The 19,975-nt window shown below is 42.4% G+C and overlaps 2 protein-coding genes across 2 annotated transcripts; both read right to left on the bottom strand.

Moving 5' to 3' along the window:
* Nucleotides 1-122: 122 nt before the first annotated feature.
* Nucleotides 123-3,695, bottom strand: LOC119006517 (THAP domain-containing protein 5-like). Its single transcript, XM_037075293.1, has 5 exons — nt 3,500-3,695; nt 2,114-2,297; nt 1,103-1,911; nt 675-861; nt 123-495 (listed from the first exon to the last, which is right to left on the bottom strand). The coding sequence occupies exons 1-5, from the start codon at nt 3,571-3,573 to the stop codon at nt 376-378; spliced, it is 1,374 nt and encodes a 457-aa protein (XP_036931188.1). The 5' UTR covers nt 3,574-3,695; the 3' UTR covers nt 123-375.
* Nucleotides 3,696-4,406: 711 nt separating this feature from the next.
* On the bottom strand, nt 4,407-12,317 carry ppp5c (protein phosphatase 5, catalytic subunit). The gene is made up of 13 exons (XM_037075270.1): nt 12,189-12,317; nt 10,251-10,492; nt 9,437-9,584; nt 9,114-9,235; nt 8,966-9,031; nt 8,653-8,751; nt 8,324-8,429; nt 8,082-8,224; nt 7,621-7,708; nt 7,099-7,139; nt 6,780-6,958; nt 6,604-6,685; nt 4,407-5,583 (listed from the first exon to the last, which is right to left on the bottom strand). Exons 1-13 carry the CDS (start codon nt 12,283-12,285, stop codon nt 5,521-5,523), a joined length of 1,476 nt encoding a protein of 491 aa, XP_036931165.1. The 5' UTR covers nt 12,286-12,317; the 3' UTR covers nt 4,407-5,520.
* Between the last annotated feature and the right edge of the window lie 7,658 nt (nt 12,318-19,975).

Below are 19,975 nucleotides of genomic sequence, written 5' to 3' on the forward strand. Positions count from 1 at the left end.
CACTCAACACGATAATGAATTGTGTGCAGTAATGAAAGAAATGAAGAATACGCCAAAATGGAAGTTGTTTTTTAATTAGATATGAACATTATCACCAACAAAAATACTTTAAAAGTCAAACAAAAGTGGTAGAAGGAAGGAAAAAATAGGTAACGAGTGAAACCCATAAAAAAAAAAAGAAAAAACACACACACATTCAACATTGTCCCTTATCAATCATCCACATTAGTGCAAAGTTCACCACAGATCTATCCAAACATTACTACATGTTAACACATAGATGCCATTTTGTTAAAAGAAAAATAAGGTAGCATTTAGTTGCCAAATGAATTAGTCACATCTCTTTTGGCACAGTGGGTCGCAGTCAGTCCGGCCTCACAGCTTCTCGTCTACGTTGTTCAGCGGTGTGTACAGGTACGCAGCATCGTCCTCTTCATAGATGATGGCGACGGTCTCGCCGGCATCCGACACTGCTGCACTGGTCTGTATGTAAGCCTGAGAAAGAGGAGAACACACAAATGGGAATTTACTGTTTCACGTTTTCACTACATATTTTCACCCAGATGTGTTCAGTGCCTTCACCTCGTCATCTCTGACTGAGCGGACTGTTGCGCAAGTTTCACAGGAAATAAATAATCTTGTCTAACTTCGTGTAAATACTTAAAGCTCTTCACCCTCTCGAGCAGCTGCAGTCGCTCTTCATTCAGCATGTTGTTTTGTCTCAGCTGGCTGACTGTGTTCTCCAGTCCCAGGAGTTTCTCCAGGTGTCGACGGTGTCGCTGCTGCAGCACTTTGACCTTCTTCTGCAGCTCCGACACGATCGCCTCCAGCTGCTCCTTACTCAGACTGTTCCTGTGGTAGCTGCTCATTGGAAAAAGGAAAGCGATTGTAAAAACTTGAAACAATCCATTTTAAATATTTAGTTATAGATCTTTATTGAAATTGAATTCAATACTTCAAGATTGCCAACTTCACTAGTTAATCTGTTGATTATTTTCGTTTACTCTGTTAATCATTGCAGCACCTTTGCTTGCTGAAAAAAATTAAACATTTGTGATAATTCTAAATATTTCCTTTGTCCTGTATCCTTGAAATCGCTCACCAGTGCTCCTCCAGCTGGTGATCCAGCTGCTCTACACCGTCGTCCTCTGACTGGCCGTCGTCGCCCTCTCCCTCGTCTGTGTCCAGTCTCTCCACGGTGAGGACCAGGGACGTGGAGGAAGGCGGCACATGTTTGGACACTATGGGCAGAGTGGATGTGATGGGTTTGGAGCTCAGAGCTGACGACAGCACGGTGTCCGGAAAGACGGTGATGTGTTTGGAGGTTTCACTGGGGAAAACGCTTGGTACTGTCTCGAAGTACGCAATGACTTGAGTTTCGTGGCCTTCGTGGACGTCTGAGAGCTCCTCGGTGGTACAAGTCAAATCTTCGACGCAGAGAGAAGCCACGGCCTCGTCTGCACAGCCGATCGTGGATTCATTCAGGACCAGCCCATGGCCCTGAGTTAAAATGATTCCATTCAGCAGCTCATCTTGCCCTTCACCAGCAGGGCATTCAGACATCACCACCACCTCGGCGTTCTCTCCACTGTGACTTAAATCACTTACTGTCTGGAATAAAGTCAAAGGGAAGTTGGCCACCGTTTCGAACGCGTCCACCGATGCCAGCGGGTTTGCGTCTGTTTGGAGAGAGCGGTCAGATTCTCCAACATCGATGGACTCCGCCAGGCTGGGATCTCCCTGCTGCGCTGGATCCACAGTGATCTCATACAGGTGCACCGTGTGCAACAAACTCTCCATCTCTGCAGCGTCGACAGCCTCCGTCCTGTCATCCGACACCGTCGCGCTTTCATCACCGTCAGCTCGAAGCCGCTTTGGCTTCTTCTCACAGAGATCAGTAGCTTTCCGTTTCTAGAAAGAAGCAGGAGTGTGTGTTTGTCAAACGCAACATGATATTGATCACAGAGCAGGTGAAGTGTTGCAAACAAAACTGTCCTAGGAACTTCAGAAACCTCATCGGAATTGGCCACAGCAAGGTCTTTACATACTGCAGCTAATCAGCTCAATCAGTACATTGGCAGATCTCTGTCTATCTATCTTTTTAATTAAGTACCTCGGCCTCCAGGAAGACAGTGGGCACAGCATCATTCTCCAGGTAACGGATACCCCATCGCACCTTGAAGCACGAAGGTGAGAAATGTTCGTGGCAGATGTACTGGTGTCGAGAGGGAGTCCAGTTCTCCCGTCCAATGTTCCTCAGCCACTGATGCAGCCGGGCCGTGTCCTGCAGAGGGAACCTGGAATACGATTAAGACCGGTGATGTGAGACAAAGAAAAAATGAATTTACGCAAATGATATGACAGTAAAGTCAATATATGTGAGCGTTATAACTTCCTGCCTCGGCTGGAAATCAGAGTATCAGAACCGGTGCTGGTATCAGGTGCCTGACTGACTCTGTGGACTCATCACATTTCGGCTTGTGCCGTTACACTCTGTGTAGTGTGAGGCAACAACACTGCTAGTTTATGAGGCTGAGTTAGTGATGATTACACTGAGGGATGTCTTTAGTATTTTGTGTGAGGTGGACAGAATATTAATTAATTAATCACAACAGTTACTAACACTGATTTCACTCTCTTTAAACAGTTCAGTGACCCTGAATAGGAACATTATCATGCAAGAGACCAGGATAAAAAGGCTTCATCATAAGATCAAGGTGATCACTTAAACCCACTTTGATTGATCAATGCTGGGAAAATGCTCCTGACAGATCAACGGAGGCCCCAAATTGTAACGTCTCTACTCTCCTCTAATCAGGTTTTTCCTGTACCAAATAGACAGACACGTACACAGAATACTTTGTTTTAGCTATGAGACAGATAAGCTGGTAAAATCCTTCTTTGCCTCCATAAAACAGCAGGAAATCAAATTATAGAAATGTAAAGATTCACTTATAGAGTTGGAAATCAAGAATTTCAAGTGTAACTACATGAATGAACACCACCAAACTAGCCTGTTTTACTGTTGTCATTTATTTATTTATTTATTTACTTTATTATCTTCTGTAACTGTTTTAAGAATGCTACAAGTTTGGACATCATAGGTGCTTAAAGGTCAGTGTTCATATACGCTCCTACACTCTTACGCACAGGTATCTTTAAGGTGTGTTTGCCTGTCAGTTAACCTCCAGATTAGCTGAGTCACAATTCCTGATTCACTCCGGACTCGGAGTGTCACAAAGTGCAGAGCGAGAAAAGTCAAACTTTAGCAGGTGATCGAAAAAGAAAAAAAAAAACGCGTCGAAAAATCTGATATTTCACGACAACATTGATTTATTTCATGCCAACAATCCTGCTGTAAGAAAGGGCGCTGCTGAAGTGTGACAAACAGGAAGACGGTGAAGAAAGTTAGATGACGCTTCTTACCTGAAGCACCTGAGCTCTGAAGTAAGCTAGCAGCTCAAAGACTTGTTTAAAAAAAATTAAAATAAAATCTTACTTGTAGAAGCTTTTCCTGTCGCTGCCGCTGCCGGAGTCGTTCCTGCAGTTCGGAACCGAACAATATTTCGGCATCTCGGTTCGATGTTGTTGTTGTTGCTGCTGCCGACGGTTTCGTGTCCAACTGGGTTCACAACAAGGTGAAACTCGTGCTGTGTTGTCAACGCGTGGCGCATAGTTGACGAGCGACGATCAGCTGTTGAGGCTGGTGACGTCAAATACATGCGACTGCCGCACAAACCAGGAAGCAGCGTGAGTCAGCCTCTGTCGCTCGTGAATCGGATCGATTGTGAAACCCCACAGCAAATTATTTATGATCAAATAATAAAACAAAGTACTTTTTTTTTTAATTCATCGACGTGTTGACATCAGGAGGTGGAATGTAACTAAGTATAATTAGTATATTTTTTTTACTATTATACTGTACCCAAGTACAGTATAAATACCTTAAATTGTACTTATTTCCATTTTTGCTGCTTTTAAAAAGGTAAATATTGTACTTTTTACTGCTTACATGACATTTACATCTGTTTCTTTGCAGATTACGTGCCACATCAGAGCCAGAGTAGCACTCTTTGATTCAATTTATTTAATTTATGGTCAATTAGATAAAGACAACCTAATATTTCTGATCATCACACAACTGCAGAATACCTGATTACATAATCTGTTAGAACCATAGTATAAAATATAGACATGTAGGTATAAGGTGCATTTATAGTCAGACAATTACTTTTTACTCAGGTGTCTCACTATTAAATAAGCTTTAAGACTTTTACGGAAGTATTATTTACATGAGTAACTCTCACATTAACCAAAATAATATGATACACACAATATCTTTACTTTTACTCTAATATGGCTTTCAGTTGCGTTTCCAACACTGCTAAATTGACAAAGATACCAGCTTGTTTCTAAAATCACCGGACTGTATTTTTTTTTTTATTCAATAATTTTCTCCAAACAATACACGGAATCTTTAAATGATACAGTATATATACATACACATCAGTGTATTTCTTTATCTAAAAAGTTGAGGGCCACTGGACAATGCAGCTGTGCGTTTCAAGACAGGATTGCATTTTGGACGTTTGTGTACTGAAGAAATCCACATATGGGGATAATAAGTCACCAGCAATCGAACATGTATTGGAGACGAGTGCCATCAGTGTTTGCCTTTACACCAAAGCTAGTCTGGAGAGGAGACTGTGCGGGAGCTGCCAGGTGAGTGGCACAATGACGGTCAGGGATGAAAACATGGAGAGCAGCAGTATCTTCCTAAACAGGAAGCAGTGCAAAATAAATGTTACCAGCTACATGACCGAACTGACTAAATACACCACTAATGGCAAACAGCACCTTTAAGAGTGTACCCAGGGACAATCAATCTATTTTTCTGGGGGGGGGGCTGGGATAATACATGTAATCATAGTTTGTATTCCTGTGAAATAAAAAAAATCATGACATACTGCAGGTTGGTTTGAGAAACACTGATAAACATGCTGCTCTTAACCCAGTTTACAATGCTCTAAGCTGTGTACAGAGGCCAACAGTGCTAGGTTTCAGAATCAGAGGATGCTCCTTGTAAAAACTGAACAATCATTTTCATTACAGATCTTTGGTACATACCAGCTATTTGATCCATCTGCCGAGTTTATCAGATATTTAAAAACCAAACAGCTCCAAGGAGACTCATCTGAAATTCTCAGGGTTGGTTTTTTTTAACCAGTGATGGAACACATGAGTGGGTAAATGGACAATGGAATGGGGGGATTTTCCAGTTTTAACTGATAACATGAAAGAACAGACCCAGTTCTGAACTGGGCTGGTGTAAGTGATCTCTTCCCATCGCAATTACACCACGTGCTTTCGGCACACAACTAGTGGAAGTTTGTTGGGGAGAGGGATCCCTTAGGCTAAGCATGAACAAGAGCATGTCCGAGCACTGGAGGGAGTGTGGTGGCTGGGATGGTTCAGGTCAGATGGGAGGTCGTCAGTGTCACAGACAGGTTAGCATGGCCTCTACATCATCCCCAACTGCATTAGCGTGTTGGCATACGCCATGGGTTTGACGTTTGGATGAGGCTGTAAAAGAGAATCAGAGGCAGACAAAAATTAGATTGAGATGCAACAAGCTTTCTAAGCTTTCTATCAGGGCTTCTGAACATTATGCTACCATTTTGCCTTATATTAAAACACCTGAATATCATTTTGATACAACTTGGGTTAGAGGGAATGAGAGGTGCAAGACACTACTTCACCCCCAATGTCAGTGAAATTGATCATATCTTATTGAGAAACTGTTTTGTTTTTTTTCCTCTGATGTCAGTGGCTGCTGGCTCAACTCTGTGATGTACAGAGTGTCATCATAGACAGACAACTTTACTTAAAGTAACCGCTGACTGCTGCTAACCGTAGCTGACGTTATCTGAGCTCTGAGCACCAGAATGCTGTCATTTACACTTGAAGCACAGGAGTTTTGAAACAAACAATGGGAGGAGGAGGTTTTCAGGTGCAACAGAACTGGAGCTGGATGAGTGGGCTCCAGTTCTGGTTAACCACAGCTGTGCATTGGGCTGGCTGAATTCTAAGTTATATCAGCTGGCTTGCAATAGTTTCTGTTGTCGCACTTGTTACGTTTGGCTGTGTTAGCCACAGTAGTGTTTAGTGTTAAGCAGTAGACTGTCTAATGACTGTCTAGTCTTTAGAAAGTTGACTATAATGTAATTAAACAATGCTCCTTTGCAGCTGTCAATATTTACATCAGCAGGTTTTAGATTAACCTTCAATCCAAAACTGCTGCAGCATCAAACTGCAAAATTTGTTTTGATCACATTTTTCCTTAACCAAAGTGGCTCTGTAATAAAATTGCCACGGAAGTTTTCACTTTCAAATTAATTTTACTACCAAATAAGCAGCTGGGCTGAACAGGACCGGTTTACATGAGGTCCCAGTAGAAGTCACTGCAACATTATGAACATAACCTCATGTGCAGAACCTGGGCCATGAAGCCTCCTGGTGGATAATTACCAAAACCAATGATGGCGTGTTGACACAAGGTGACAATTACAATAAATATAACAATTGAGAGTTGAGGATACTGACCACAGCAGTGAACTGGTGAAATTCTGGCTTGAGGTCTGATCCCCTGAGGTGGATATAAGCTCCTTTGTTTCCCATCTGATCACTGAGGAGAGGCAGGATACAACACACAACAGTTGAAATGAACAGTAACAGATGATTTTATACTCTTAATTAGGTTAGCCAGCATGATAACGTACCAGTAGTTGGGTGCTGAGAACACGGTGATGCACTTCCCTGAATGAGTGACCTCGTAACCCTCAGCTTTGACCTCATGACTACGCACAATGAAGTCCAGCTTGTTCTGTTCCAGGAAGCGCTCTGTCACATCTGGCCCGAACTGACAGCTCACTCCTCGCTTGCTGATGGACCGGCCATTCTACAAGACACAGAGAGCGCGAGAGAGAGAAGTGGACAATTAATTATTAATCTGAGGAAGAATTAGATTGAATAATGCTCTAACAAACTACTGCAAAGTCTGACATTATTGACCTAATGATGTTCTGTGCGGGAACTGACCTGAGGCTGTGGATCTGACCAGAGGAGGTCACACATGGGACCTGTGAAAGAGCAGAGGAAGGTGTTGAAACGGACATATGTTCCTTTTGATTAATGTATTTTTAAATGGTGCATTCATCCATTTAGATTAGTTCATTTGGACTGGTGTGGAAACCGTCATTCGTATCCTAGTGCTGACCAAAATACTGGTCAAAAAAGTCTCAGTTTGGTTCCAAGTGAACTCATACATTCATTGTGTGAAAGCAAACAAATCAACCCAACCAAGGATTATGATGATTATGATTTCAGCACGATTTCAAAAGCTAAACTACTAATAAATCTTTCTGCTGATCATGAAATCAAGCAATTTCATAGCTGATAAGTGAAACCAAGTTGTAATTATGCAAATCAGTTGGTGCATAAAATAAAATGCAACTACAACACATTTTCCTGTCCATCCAAACTAGATCAGCGAAACTATGGGTGTGAAAACACTCTGAGAGCTCGATTTAGACTCATGCTGCATTTGGAATATGACCCTACCTGAGTCTGGAGGCTGTCTGTTCCTTTCAATCTTCCTGAGGTCGTCCAATGTCACACCATCTTCACTGAACAGTCCACCATGCATGACCTGAGATGGGGAATCTTATTAGAACTGTGTACACAGTGAAACACATCAAACCATTGTGCTATTAAGGGTTGCAAAAATTATTTATACTGGGAAGACTCGGGTAAATTATGGCTGTTTGTCCATTATACAAAAAGAATGCATTGCCTGATAAAAGCATCTTTTAACACATAGACTGTAAATAAAGACAGCTTGTAGGAGTCTACTATTTTAACCAGTTTTCCACCAACAAACCCCTTTTTTTAATGTTCTACTCTTTCACAAAATCCTCTCTGAAAAATGAGCACAACTGTCTGTAGAATTTAGTAATAACACAGACTGCACACGTCAGCAAGAACAAAACTAGCTGGGTGGCCCGGTGAGTACCACTGCTTACCAGAACTTTGTTGTTGATACACTGTGCAAGAGGCAGCCACTGGAAGACCTCGCTGAAGAGCTGGAACATCTGGGCTGTGTACTTGGCTTTGACCTCCCCTTCGAACCCATACATCTGGTTCATGTTGTCTGTCTCGTGGTTACCTGTAGGTAACAATCTTGGTTGAATGTCACAATATGAAAAAGGCTTCAGTGTTATATGTAACCCATGTAATAAGTGTGAGACGTTAACATGGCTCTCACCCCTAAGCAAGTGGAAGTTTTCAGGGTAGAGTAGCTTGAAGCCGAAGAGAGTGAGAATGACCTCAAGAGAGAAAGAGCCGCGATCAACAAAGTCACCGTTGAACAGCTGAAATCTGTGGTTAAGAATTATGACAAGCAAGTTTTGGATTTGAGGCTGTTGGTGGTTTGGACACAGACACAAATTCTGAGACATACATATAAAGTGTGATATGCACTAAAAATACTGTGTATTCTTCACACGGCCCTTGGCAGGTAGACCCCTTAGTTAATCATAAACGTGGACACAAATTTTCTAGCCGACACGTGGCTGCCGCAACAGGAAAGGATACATAAGGGTTGGTCTCTGAGGGTAAGCCGTTCAGCTTGAAGATGTTGAGGAGATCGTAGTACTGCCCGTGGGTGTCACCACAAATAGTTATTTTTTCTGTCTGTGGAAAAGAAGAAAAAAGGGGGGAGGGGGGGGTCACAAAAAAGATGACAGACAGCCATGAAGAATAACATCTTAGACCTGCAGGGTTTATTTACTGTCATGCGGTGACTAACCGCTGTAGAGTTATTATGTGCTGATCACAGAGTCGGTAACTAAAGAATGTAATCATACTGTTGCACTCGCCGTATATAAAGTAAACACAAAGTCCTCACCTCTTTTAATGTGATTTCAACAAGACTTGGTAGTTTTGATAGAACATCTTTAACTTGCACCAAAATCTGAAAGGAGTACAAAAAGAAACATTAAATGACACAAACCGATATGTTTCCTTCAGTGAGTGTATTTAATAAACATCTTTACCTGATAAGCACACTTTCTGTGCAGCTTCTTCTGGTCTTTGAACCAATCCATCATCTCCTTCATGAACGTCAATGTGATCGTCCCATCTTCAAGTTTGGGGCCTACGTAGTCATCCTCAATCGCTGCAATTAGACATAACCTTGATTTCAGATCAAAAATCACCAAGTACAGTAAAGAATCCAATGATTTAGATGATGTGAACACGACTGGACTTTGTTATAATTAGTTCCTGTTTTATATACAACATGTTTTGCTCAATCACATATTTTTTCATATATTCATCCGATGACACATATACATTTAGGGCAACACGGGTAACTTACTCATGTTTTCAATGTCCAGAGAGTCAACAACAGATTTCTTTATCTCATCGCTGGCGATGGCTCGCTCAAAAGCCTTCTGTTTCACAATCTTGTTACATTCCTGATACTTCATCTTTGCATCCTTGTCATTCGGTCGAACCCTCACTACCTATTATAAGAGAGGGAAATGACAGGAATTAAACTGGTTAATCATAAACTGGCATTGGGGCCTACAGGGCAAATTTAACCAGATGAAAACAGTAATTAAAGTATATCAAGGTTTTAATTTCTTAAATATGCAGACAGTTTAAAATGGATAATACATATTTTGTTCATTGTGGTGCTGGAAATGAAATGAACAACATTTAAAACATTCACACTCTTTTGCCTGATACATTTCAGAGACCTATAAATACATATACATTGAGCTCTAACCTCTCATCAGTTCATGAGGATTAGCTCTCATGTTCTGTTGTCATGGTGCTTCGTCTAGTTTGCAGGTCTTTGTTAGCGCAGCCTTGGTATATTTATATTCCTAATTATGAGAACACCATGAACAATAGACACCAAATTAGCTGTGGTATGAGTGCCTGTACACAGAATCTAATTGGCATCACGACGGGATTAAAGGATGATCCCTATTCCAAGCTGTCGAAGCAAAATGAGGAGCCTAACTCGTGCCAACCACAGATGGGATTGTAGTGTTCTTTGTTTTGAGAAGAATCATGGAAAAACATGTAGTTCTAATGTGCACATTATTCACTTGTTCTAGGTTTAGACTGCATGGAAGCTAAAGTGTGCAGCTGCTAAAAGTCAAAGATGCAGCATTTCTTACCGTCTCGTAGTCCTTAAGTGCAGCCTTGAACTTGCCCAGTGCCATGTTGGAGGTGGCACGGCGGTAATATCCTTTAATGTAGTTCTTGTCTATCTCCAGGGCCTTGGTCGCGTCAGCCAGGGCATAGCCATAGCACTCTGTGCGTAGGTATGCCAGGCTGCGGTTGCTGTAGTAGATGGCATTGGATGGATTGAGCTCCACAGCCTCTGAGTAGTACTTGATTGCATTTTCATAGTCTTTGTCTGAAAAAAACAAATGTCACATCTTCACTGGCAAACAGGGTTTGTCTCACAAACAATGCAGGCAGTACAGGTATATTTTATTTCCAACTTGGGCGATAGTTCAGCTGATAGTAAGGCCAAAATACAAGGAGTGCTGAAACAATCGTGATGACATTTTGGCTCATGTCACCGCATCAATCTCAGTGATATGTCAGCGTTTGGAATTAATTTGCAAGTGCTTGTTTCCTCCCACTTTGTTATACTCCAGCCTAATTGTTGATGGAAGTTTTATAAGAATAAGTTATGTTTGAAATGAATTGTTACAAATAAAACTTTCATGAAAACCTAATGGTATGCTTTCCTTTTCCAATAGTCAAGAAAATCTGAATCAGGTTTTTACAGTTTATACAATATTCACCAATAAACGTGGAAAACCTTGCCAACTGCTTTGATAATCAATTAATCATTTCAGTCATTTTTCTAGCAAAAATGTCAAACTTTAACTTGTTCCAGCTGTGAGATTTGAGGATTTTCTGCTGTGATTTGTCATTTACGAATCAGAAACTACTTTATTAGTCCTACAAACTGGCACTGTTTGACATTTTCTACACTAAATAATTAATCGACTGATTCAGAAAATAACTGTCAGATCCAAGTCTGCTAAATCTGACATGACAATATTTCTGCCATTAAGTGATAAGTTCTATATTGGGATCGATGAGGGGATATGCAGACAGCAACTATCCGGTAATTATGGGTATGAATTTAACCTTGTCCCTTATTTTTATGCAGCATAAGATATAAAAAAGACAGCATGCCCATCCTTCAGCAGACAGCATTCACATTACATCTGCTATGACTCATGAGGGCATCAGTCCTGGTGATGTTCAGGCCTACAGCAATCAAACTTCAACAGGGAATATCTTCAGAAGGGAGTAAAAATCCTCTAATGCTTTGCGTTAGAAGTACATTTTGAAATGCATCTGAATGAACAATCAAATATTAACACAGTGGAACATAAACTTTCATTATTGATGCTTCCTTTGGATTAAAACGGAGGCACAGCAACATGACTGTTAGTATTTATATCCCACCGCTTAGTAAAAAAAATGGATGTATATAATGTAAAATGTAGGAATAATGGCTCAGAAATACTGATGCTGAACATTAAAACACCTGTTTCCTCTGTGAGTGCTGTTAAAACGAGGCTCCGCCGTGCTGCTGGCACACACGCGCCCGCCGGTTAGCAGAATATTCTAGGAGTTGTGCCTGATGCTAACCTACAGCTAACAGCTAGCTACACACTAATCTGACAGCACCACCCAATACAAACAAGATGGGTGATCACAGCAGAGGGCCGTGCGGTTCAAGCCCAACGATGTGACCAAATCTGAGAGAAGTTTGCGGTGCACTTCACATGACACGCGTGACAGCGTGGGTTAACACGCTGCTGCCCGCTGGTGTTAGAACTAGCTGCTAGCTAGCGTTAGCCAAAATCCGGCTAACCTCTTTCAATTCAGCGCCGCGTAATCCAATGAATGGGGGTTTACAGTTAGCATGCTGTCTGAGCCGTGTTAGCTTAGCTTAACCGTTAGCGGCCGGTTCCAGACGGAGCGTGTTGCAACGTAATTAGGCTGCCGCTGTAATTAGTGGTCACATCTGTGTGTGTTGTGAGCTGCTGGTAAAAGCCACCGACCTGACAGGTGTGTCAGCTTACCTTTAAAGTACTTATTCGCCTTCTCCTTCAGCAGCTCTGCATCATTACCTCCCTCCGCCATCTTCTTCTCTCTGCCGTTTACCGATCCGTTCGCCATTGACGGTCGCAAAGGTCGCAAAGTCTCCCCTCCCCCCCATCTATTATTATTATTTTTTTCTTTTAACAATTATAATAAATTATAATACTTATTTTTTTTCAAAGTGCACTTTCAAGTTTAACCTAAAAAAATTGTATAGAGAAAAAACAGTTTGATTTATTTGTGAGTTAATTATTTGAGAAGTGTTAAAATGCCTGTGAAGACAGCTTCTGCTTGAAAAATACAAGTACAAATAGTACAAAGATGACTTACATACAAAAACAAAAAAAGAAAAAAATATAAAGAATTTGACTGAGTTTCCCTCAATTGAGCTTAATTGTGAAATCCCATTACACTAATTAATCAGGTTATTATGTGGTTAAATCACAAGTGTAGCCCCTGTTGAGGGTTTTTATGCCTCTGTTGAGGAAACTGCTTGTTTTGGGGGGGGTTCTCTGTCTTTATTGTGGCTTATAGCTCATTTTTGTGTTACACTGTCCAACAATAATAATTAATAATTCATTGGCCCAGTTATTTTTGATTAAGTGTCTGTACGTGTGTGTGTGTGGATTGCTAGGTGTGAGACAGAGGCATTGTCAATACAGTCAGGATGGTAGAAGGGAGAAATATCAAAGAGGAATAATATTTACATTTTAGTTGTTTAGGTTTATTAACCAGCAGGGGTCAATATAGACCTTCACTGAAATATCCATGAAATTCTCACTAATCCGAGCAGCCTAACTGGTTGGGAGAGGGGCCTAGAGGAAAATACCGGTGCGTTCATATGAGGTTAACCAGAAGAATATTCTGACGGTGAGTAATGTGTTACAACCAGATCATTAGTTTAAGATTAGGTAAATGATTCATGGGGGAGCCAGTTCTTCCTGCCTTCTCAGGAGCAGTGACTTTAATGAAGAGTGGTAGCTTGTCATTCAGTGCTACCTCTGTGGCTCAACTGCAATAACATTCCCTCAATTAAAACCAACTGGCTCCTGTGACACAAAAAGTACAGCCTCAGTCACATTTCCTTTTGGTTTTCTTCCAGTTGCCTCGAGGCCTGAGAGTGTTGAAGTGGAAGTTTCCTGCCATCCGAGCGCAGCAGTGTCGGCCCGTCGGCATCCACAGATGTGGCAGCGAGGGGACAATCATGGCACAGGTGCACATCTCCACAACTTTACTCACTCGCACACATGGCATCTGACGCACCCCAGCCTCAAATAACTGGTTTGCAAAAACATCACGCAACCTTAAGCAGAAACACATCCAAGCTTGGACACCTTCTCTTTGCCAGAAACTCTCGTCGAAATGGTACTTTGCGTCACTGGAGTCAGGAAAAGGACATCTGTCATGTGCACCAGAAAGGAAAAGTCAACAATTTTCGAGACGTAGGTTTTGTGGTTTGGTGTGTTTGGGTTTTTAGATGGTTAGGGTTAGAAGTTCAACAGAGTATGAGATGCTAAAGAGAAGCATGTGACACAGAGGATACAGCCCAGTCCAGTCTGCTGCCCTGACTCATCAGCGACATCCCGCAGTGAAGAGTAAGAGGCCAAACAGTCGGGTGACTCACTGTGACCCCCGTCGAACACTTCGCTCACTGTGGAGTGTGAGTTCACTTTCTCTTAGCAAGATTATCTATGAGTCGTCCTTTTCTTCTGTGAGCCATAACACGTCTAGTTCTGTGATGGTTTTTACTAGTAGCGCTCGCGGGGAAGGAAAAAAAAAAGAAAAGAAAAAAGGATTGCCTCAGACTGAGAGCTGACGTTAACAGCCTCAGCCCCACATGAGTGTAAACGCAGACAGAGAGTGGGAGAGACAGTGTGGGAGGAAGAGAGGTAGAGAAAAATCTGGCTCTGCTGCGACTGAGGACCAAGCGGGGAAATTGCCATCCTCTTGGGTGCGCGATGCATGAGCGTGGGCTTTGGAGGGGTCCTGAGAAAGTTAAAACAAACACGAACGGAGGAGCCAGGAGATATACGAGCAACCAGAGAAAGAGACGGATGAAGGTCAGGGCGAATGTGAGTGACATTCCAAGGTCGCAAGCCAATGAATGATGAGGCCGCAGAGCGAGTGGAGTATACGTTACATAGGCCCGATCTAGACCTTCTTACAATTTATTATCCTGTAAGCATGTAAGACCACTGTGTAGCGAGTGTTTTGAACACCCCCCTTTTAATCTTTTACTCCACTACTTTAACTGTTTTGTCAGACTTTGCCAGTGTTTTGTAGAGGCCAAAAAGGTCTTGTTGCCCCGTCTCTTGCTCCACGCTGCCCAAATAATTCACTAATGAGAGCATGACTTCAGGGGGTCTGTGGGGGGTCGCACTTATTTGAACCACATGTTATTCTAGTGGGCAGGGCAAAGGACAACATTAAAGATAAATTGTGGAAAAAAAACTCATCCTCTTGCGCTCCACCCTTCCTCCTTTTTGTGTTTCCCTCTATCTTGCTTATGCTTGGTTTGGCCATTTGGTTCCTCTATTAGCTACCAGCTTTCCTTTTTTTTTTTCTTTTTTTTGCTGATAGTCTCTTTTTGAGTCATCTACGAATCGCAAGGGATTGCTCATATTATAAAACAGCATTACCAAGTCTCTCCTCCTCGTTTGTGTGGGGGCTCCTGTTGTTGATCAGTGTGGCCATCAGTCAGTGTGTAACTCAACATCCTGAAATGACACATCGCACGTTCACTAAAGTTATTTGTGCTGCGGGGGAACGAGGAGTTGGAAATTTCATGGAAATGGAAAAAGAAACGTGATGCATACCTGCCTAAAGACTCTGCTGCTGGCTTTACCTTTCCACATTAAAACCCCCTCTGTGTTCTCCTTTGTCTCTGGTGGTTATGGGTGGGGACTGGAGGAGGGTATATAACGCAATTGTGTTTATATTTTGTCGAGCGTCTGTTTACATTTCATGTAGGGCTGTTTTACATTTAAGGAAGGCTGTTACCTTCAGCTCCTGCAATAAAACCAGCTGCAGTGTAAACCCTGGTGACCAGATATGATTTTATAACAACCTTAATTAACAATAACAAAATATTAGTGATTTGCCCAGAATTAATTTCAAACTTTCACATTTCAACACACATTTTTTGGCAACTATGAAGCTATTAAAGGGGCTGAGTGAAAGGGCAATGGCTGATGCTTTATGCTGAACTGAAAGTGGAAACAGACACATTAACCCCCCCAAGTGGCATTATTGTTGGCGCCACTGTCTGAAAAACAACTGGATTGCTTTATGTTCTCTTCAGAGTAGCAACTACAAACTACACAGAACAAAACGAAAACATGAGTTTATGAATTCAGTCCACAAGGAAACGTGAGAAAGCAGCTCGACACTGGAGAATTTGTACCCAGTGGCAAACAGAAAAGCATAATTAACAAAGTAAATGCAGATGGTGTCATTATTCTATAGCAATTACATTGTGCAATCAGATATGTCTTTGTTCTTTCTGTCTTTCTTCAATTCTGCAACACAACAACAACATGAAATAATAAACTTGTGCAGGTGAGATCAAGAAAATCCACAGAGACTTATTATAAGCAATTCCAGAAGTCGTGCATTTCACCAAAACAAGCAAACAAGCTGAAGCGTGCGTCTGGGTGTGTAATTGTCAGATACGACTCAGTTCAGATGTTAATTTGGTTCATCAGACACGACTTAAAGCTGCAGTACAGTTTGAATATGACTGTTCTGTACCCTGAGCCCCCTGACATCTCACAGAGAACTTTGCAAACTAATACAAGTCAAGTCAGGATTTTTTTTAAAAACTAATGCAATAAGAGTAGTTGCATTAGCCACTGAAACCACAGCTCCATACCTGAGTGTAAGCCCACACACAGACTGAAGGGAATTCTTGACTGTGGAAATGTGAAACAGACTATGGAAGGTTGTGTTTTTTTGTTTTTTGTTAGTTTTTTTTATGGCTGGAACTGAGCAGGCTCCCCCGCCGATCGACTGGCACCACAGCCCTGTTAAAGCACATTTAGAAAATGACCGACTAAACAGATAATTGAAATAAATAAAAACAAATTGCCACGGGAAGTGAAAGCGGGCCAGATTCTTTGGAAATTAGATTAGGATTTAAAACAATTCTGCTGTATTAACTCTGCTTGGCATGAGTCTGGCCTTATTTGGCCATATCTGTGGACGGAATGATAATCAACCACTTTGTATTCTCTACTCCTTTTTTCATTTTCCATTGTATAACACTGTGTCATTACTCAGGATTTTCCATGTTCATCCTGATTACCCCCCCCCCCCCCCCCCCCCCACACACACACACACACACCCTCTCCCATCCACATCTACTTTTGCCATCTTTCCCTCATTTACATGCTTTCTGTGTGTCCTCCTTTCTGTCTTTTCTTGAGCAGCATGAGTGTTTGATGTGTGCTGGGCACGAGAACAAGGGATCGGATACACACCCCAAACAGGAAATGAGAAATTCAAGCAAATAGACCCGCGTCTGTGTGCGCCTCGGCAAGAAAGACAGAAAGCTGAGGGGAGGAATGCAGATAGATAGAGCTAGGGCAGGCGGCGGAGGAGGATGTGGAATAGACACAGTGAATCAAGAGGCTGTATATTTTTCGAGGTGAAAAGGTTGCTATGTGAGCGAGAGGGCAGGGAGAGGAGGAACACCCCAAGTATGATATTTATAGACACTGCCCACCCCAGATGCTGCTCTGCGTCGCCCTATGACATCAACCATCCCACTGAACCCACCGAGGGTGTCGAAAACCTCCATTTAACTGTTAACCTGTGATCTCATCTTCATTTTCATCAGACACTTTTTTTTTTTTTTTAGTTCTCACTTCTGCGGAGGACACCTACAGCTCTCTGGGAGTCAGACAGTGCAGTTGTTTGCTCTCTTCACCTGGAGGTAACACCGGCTTTGCGACAGGCTCTGCATCACACCCACGTCCCACAGTTGTACTAATGTGCCAGACGGCAACCCTCGAGCAGTTGAGCTCATAAAACAAGTCAGAGCTGTAGGATTATCTATCAAAGCGACAGTGGCGCACCAGCGGGGCAGCGTGACCCGCTGCAGCCCTTTCATCTGGCAGTGCGGTTGTTGTTTTCACGCTAGTTAACGGTAGCGACGACATGTTGTGGCAGCTAGTTTATTTTACATCGCAGGCTGTGCTCCTACTGTTTATGAGCAATGAACGATCGAGCGCGGCCCACATGGTCAAGCTTTCCCACAGAAAGGAACCCGCATCATAAGTGACTCAGGATGTCTGGGGCTGCAAATACTCGGACTATTAGATGACTCTGGGACTTAAAAGGGAAGGAATACTTCCACAGAGCTCCGCAAACAAGGTGGAGAGAGACAAGGATTGTTGAGGAAAAACACCCCAGCCTCTTCTGACGGGGCTGAATTGTCTCAAGTGGCGTGAATAGCTGCGATCTGATGTGGTGAGACGGCAGTAACAGTCGAGCACAGCGGCAGACAGACTGACATGTCACAAGTGTTTAAGGCGAACCGTAAATATCCGTCAGTAGAACAACATTACTTTCCTAACCGCAGCATAATAGTGGGCACACACAAACTGGAACACAGATGCTTTTTAAGTCGCTAATGATACACTAAAACTTTGCCATGTCAATACCAGCTGTGAGGCACAAATACAGGCTCAGAAACTCTACGCAGGGTCTGAAAATATCTATTCACACATAGGCAGGCCATCCAGGATGTTGTGGGGGAGAGTTTCCTCTTCCTGTTGCTCTTACTGTTGGACTTTCCTGTCAGTTAGTATTAACTACTGACAGACCTTTGGGTGCCTTCCAGACTCATCCCTGAGCCCCTTTTTTTATCTCCAGGGAGTATGATTCCTTACTGTAAAGTATTAGGTCACATCCTGTGCACTTGGGTGGCCGGGCAGAGGAGTCAGTGTTAGATGTAGGTATCCTCCGGAGCAGACGGCCTCTTTTGCACCTATTTGCACTGCAGAGACCAGCGGGTATATGTCTTAAAGAAAATGAGGACCACACTCAACGGCGTCGTCACATGTGTTCATCAGGTGGTGTGAAGCAGTAATCAGCCACAGATACTATCTACCAAACTCTCACTGGACTCCAGGGGAATGCAGTAGACTTTATGATCTCCCTCTTTATCATCAAAACGCTGATCAGCCAGAATTAATTGTGTCAAGGTTCGCTCGGATGCAAATAAAGAAGACGGGGCTGTGCGTGTTGCTCTCAGGGTTTCGGTGTGTTGAGCATTAGCCTTTGTGATTCAGCAGCGCCGCAGGGCCGGACTGTGGTGCTGATTCTAAGATAGACTGACTTGAATTAGTGCCCCGCTTTTAAAGTCTGGGTTGTGTTACATGTGCCCAGCCCTGCTCCTTTTTTTAATCATTGTGCAGTAAATGAAAGTATCAATACCACCACGTCATGTTCCCCAGTTTTATATCCTATATTTTATCATGCTGTGTCTTTGATTCGGCTGCTTTCTCGGCCCGGCGTCTCTTGTTAAACAGATCTTGATCTCAACGGGACCTCCTGGTAAAATAAATAAACATTTTCCATTTGAATTCCAAGTCCTGCATTCAGCCTTTCAACATCAACAGAATTTAACTCATATATTGAAAGTATTATACAGATTTGACATGTATGGAAGCCAACAAGGACTCGTACTATGCGTGCCATTACAGCAACATGTTTGTTGTCTTGTTTTTCTGGAGATAAAGGCTTCATTTATTTTATTATCTTGTAGGAAACATGTAGCCGACTTCACATGTTCACGAGATAATTTATCACAAGACGACTGTTTCATAAGATTTATAATAGTGCTTATAAACTGCTTTTGTGTGATGGGAGTTTTAAAGATAATGATATGAACTTTGTATTGTTCTACATTATAGCTAATCACTGTAAGGGATATGTTGGGATTTAGCCCTGAATAGTGCCCTTCATAATGGAAAAGAAAAAAGGTCGAAGTACAGTCCGATGCATTAATCAGTAATGTTGTAATCAGCCATCAGTTGCTGTCAGCTTCTGTAGAAATGATCTTTATCTAAAATACATGTTAATGATAATGGATCGAATCCCGGTGCATTCATGAGCAAACAGCATTTTAATGAAACATGGACTTAAAATTACTACATTGCTGGAGTTGAAGTTTAAATGCGGCATATAATTAAAATAGTCAAGTTGAGTGCAGGTGATTCAGAATTGTACAATACTGTGCAGTGAACGCACTCAGTGACTTAGTGCAGATGTGGCAGAAAGTTATATGATGTATTCTATTGTCCATACAGGAATAAGTTATGTGTGAGCACGTGCTGCACATGTATGGACGCGTGTGTCTAAAGAGTTCTCATGGGTGCACATGTATAATGTGATTGCGTGTGAGAGTGCTTGAGGAAGGATTGCATAAACCAAACACATCATTTCACCCTGCTGCCAGCTCCCAAAGTGCCCCGATCACAGGAAATGGGTGTAAAGGAATGACTCAGCTTGCTTTGACCTCCGCCACCCCACCCCCCCAACAAACTCCCTAACACCCCCACCCTCTCCTTCAGGGCTGCTTTAATTAGAAAAGCAACTAGTTTATTTTTCTTAGTCTCAACACCCATTCTGCCCCTCTCAATCTCTTCCTTTTAAAACGAGCGCATCCCATGTTTGGTGATGAGTCATAGCTTTCTCCTCCACCCATCGCTCTCATGCACTCTCCCTCTCTGTGTAACTCAGCTGGCCTAGATTCTCCCTTTTG

Source organism: Acanthopagrus latus, chromosome 2 (assembly GCF_904848185.1).
Source record: "Acanthopagrus latus isolate v.2019 chromosome 2, fAcaLat1.1, whole genome shotgun sequence".
Classification (NCBI taxonomy): domain Eukaryota; kingdom Metazoa; phylum Chordata; class Actinopteri; order Spariformes; family Sparidae; genus Acanthopagrus; species Acanthopagrus latus.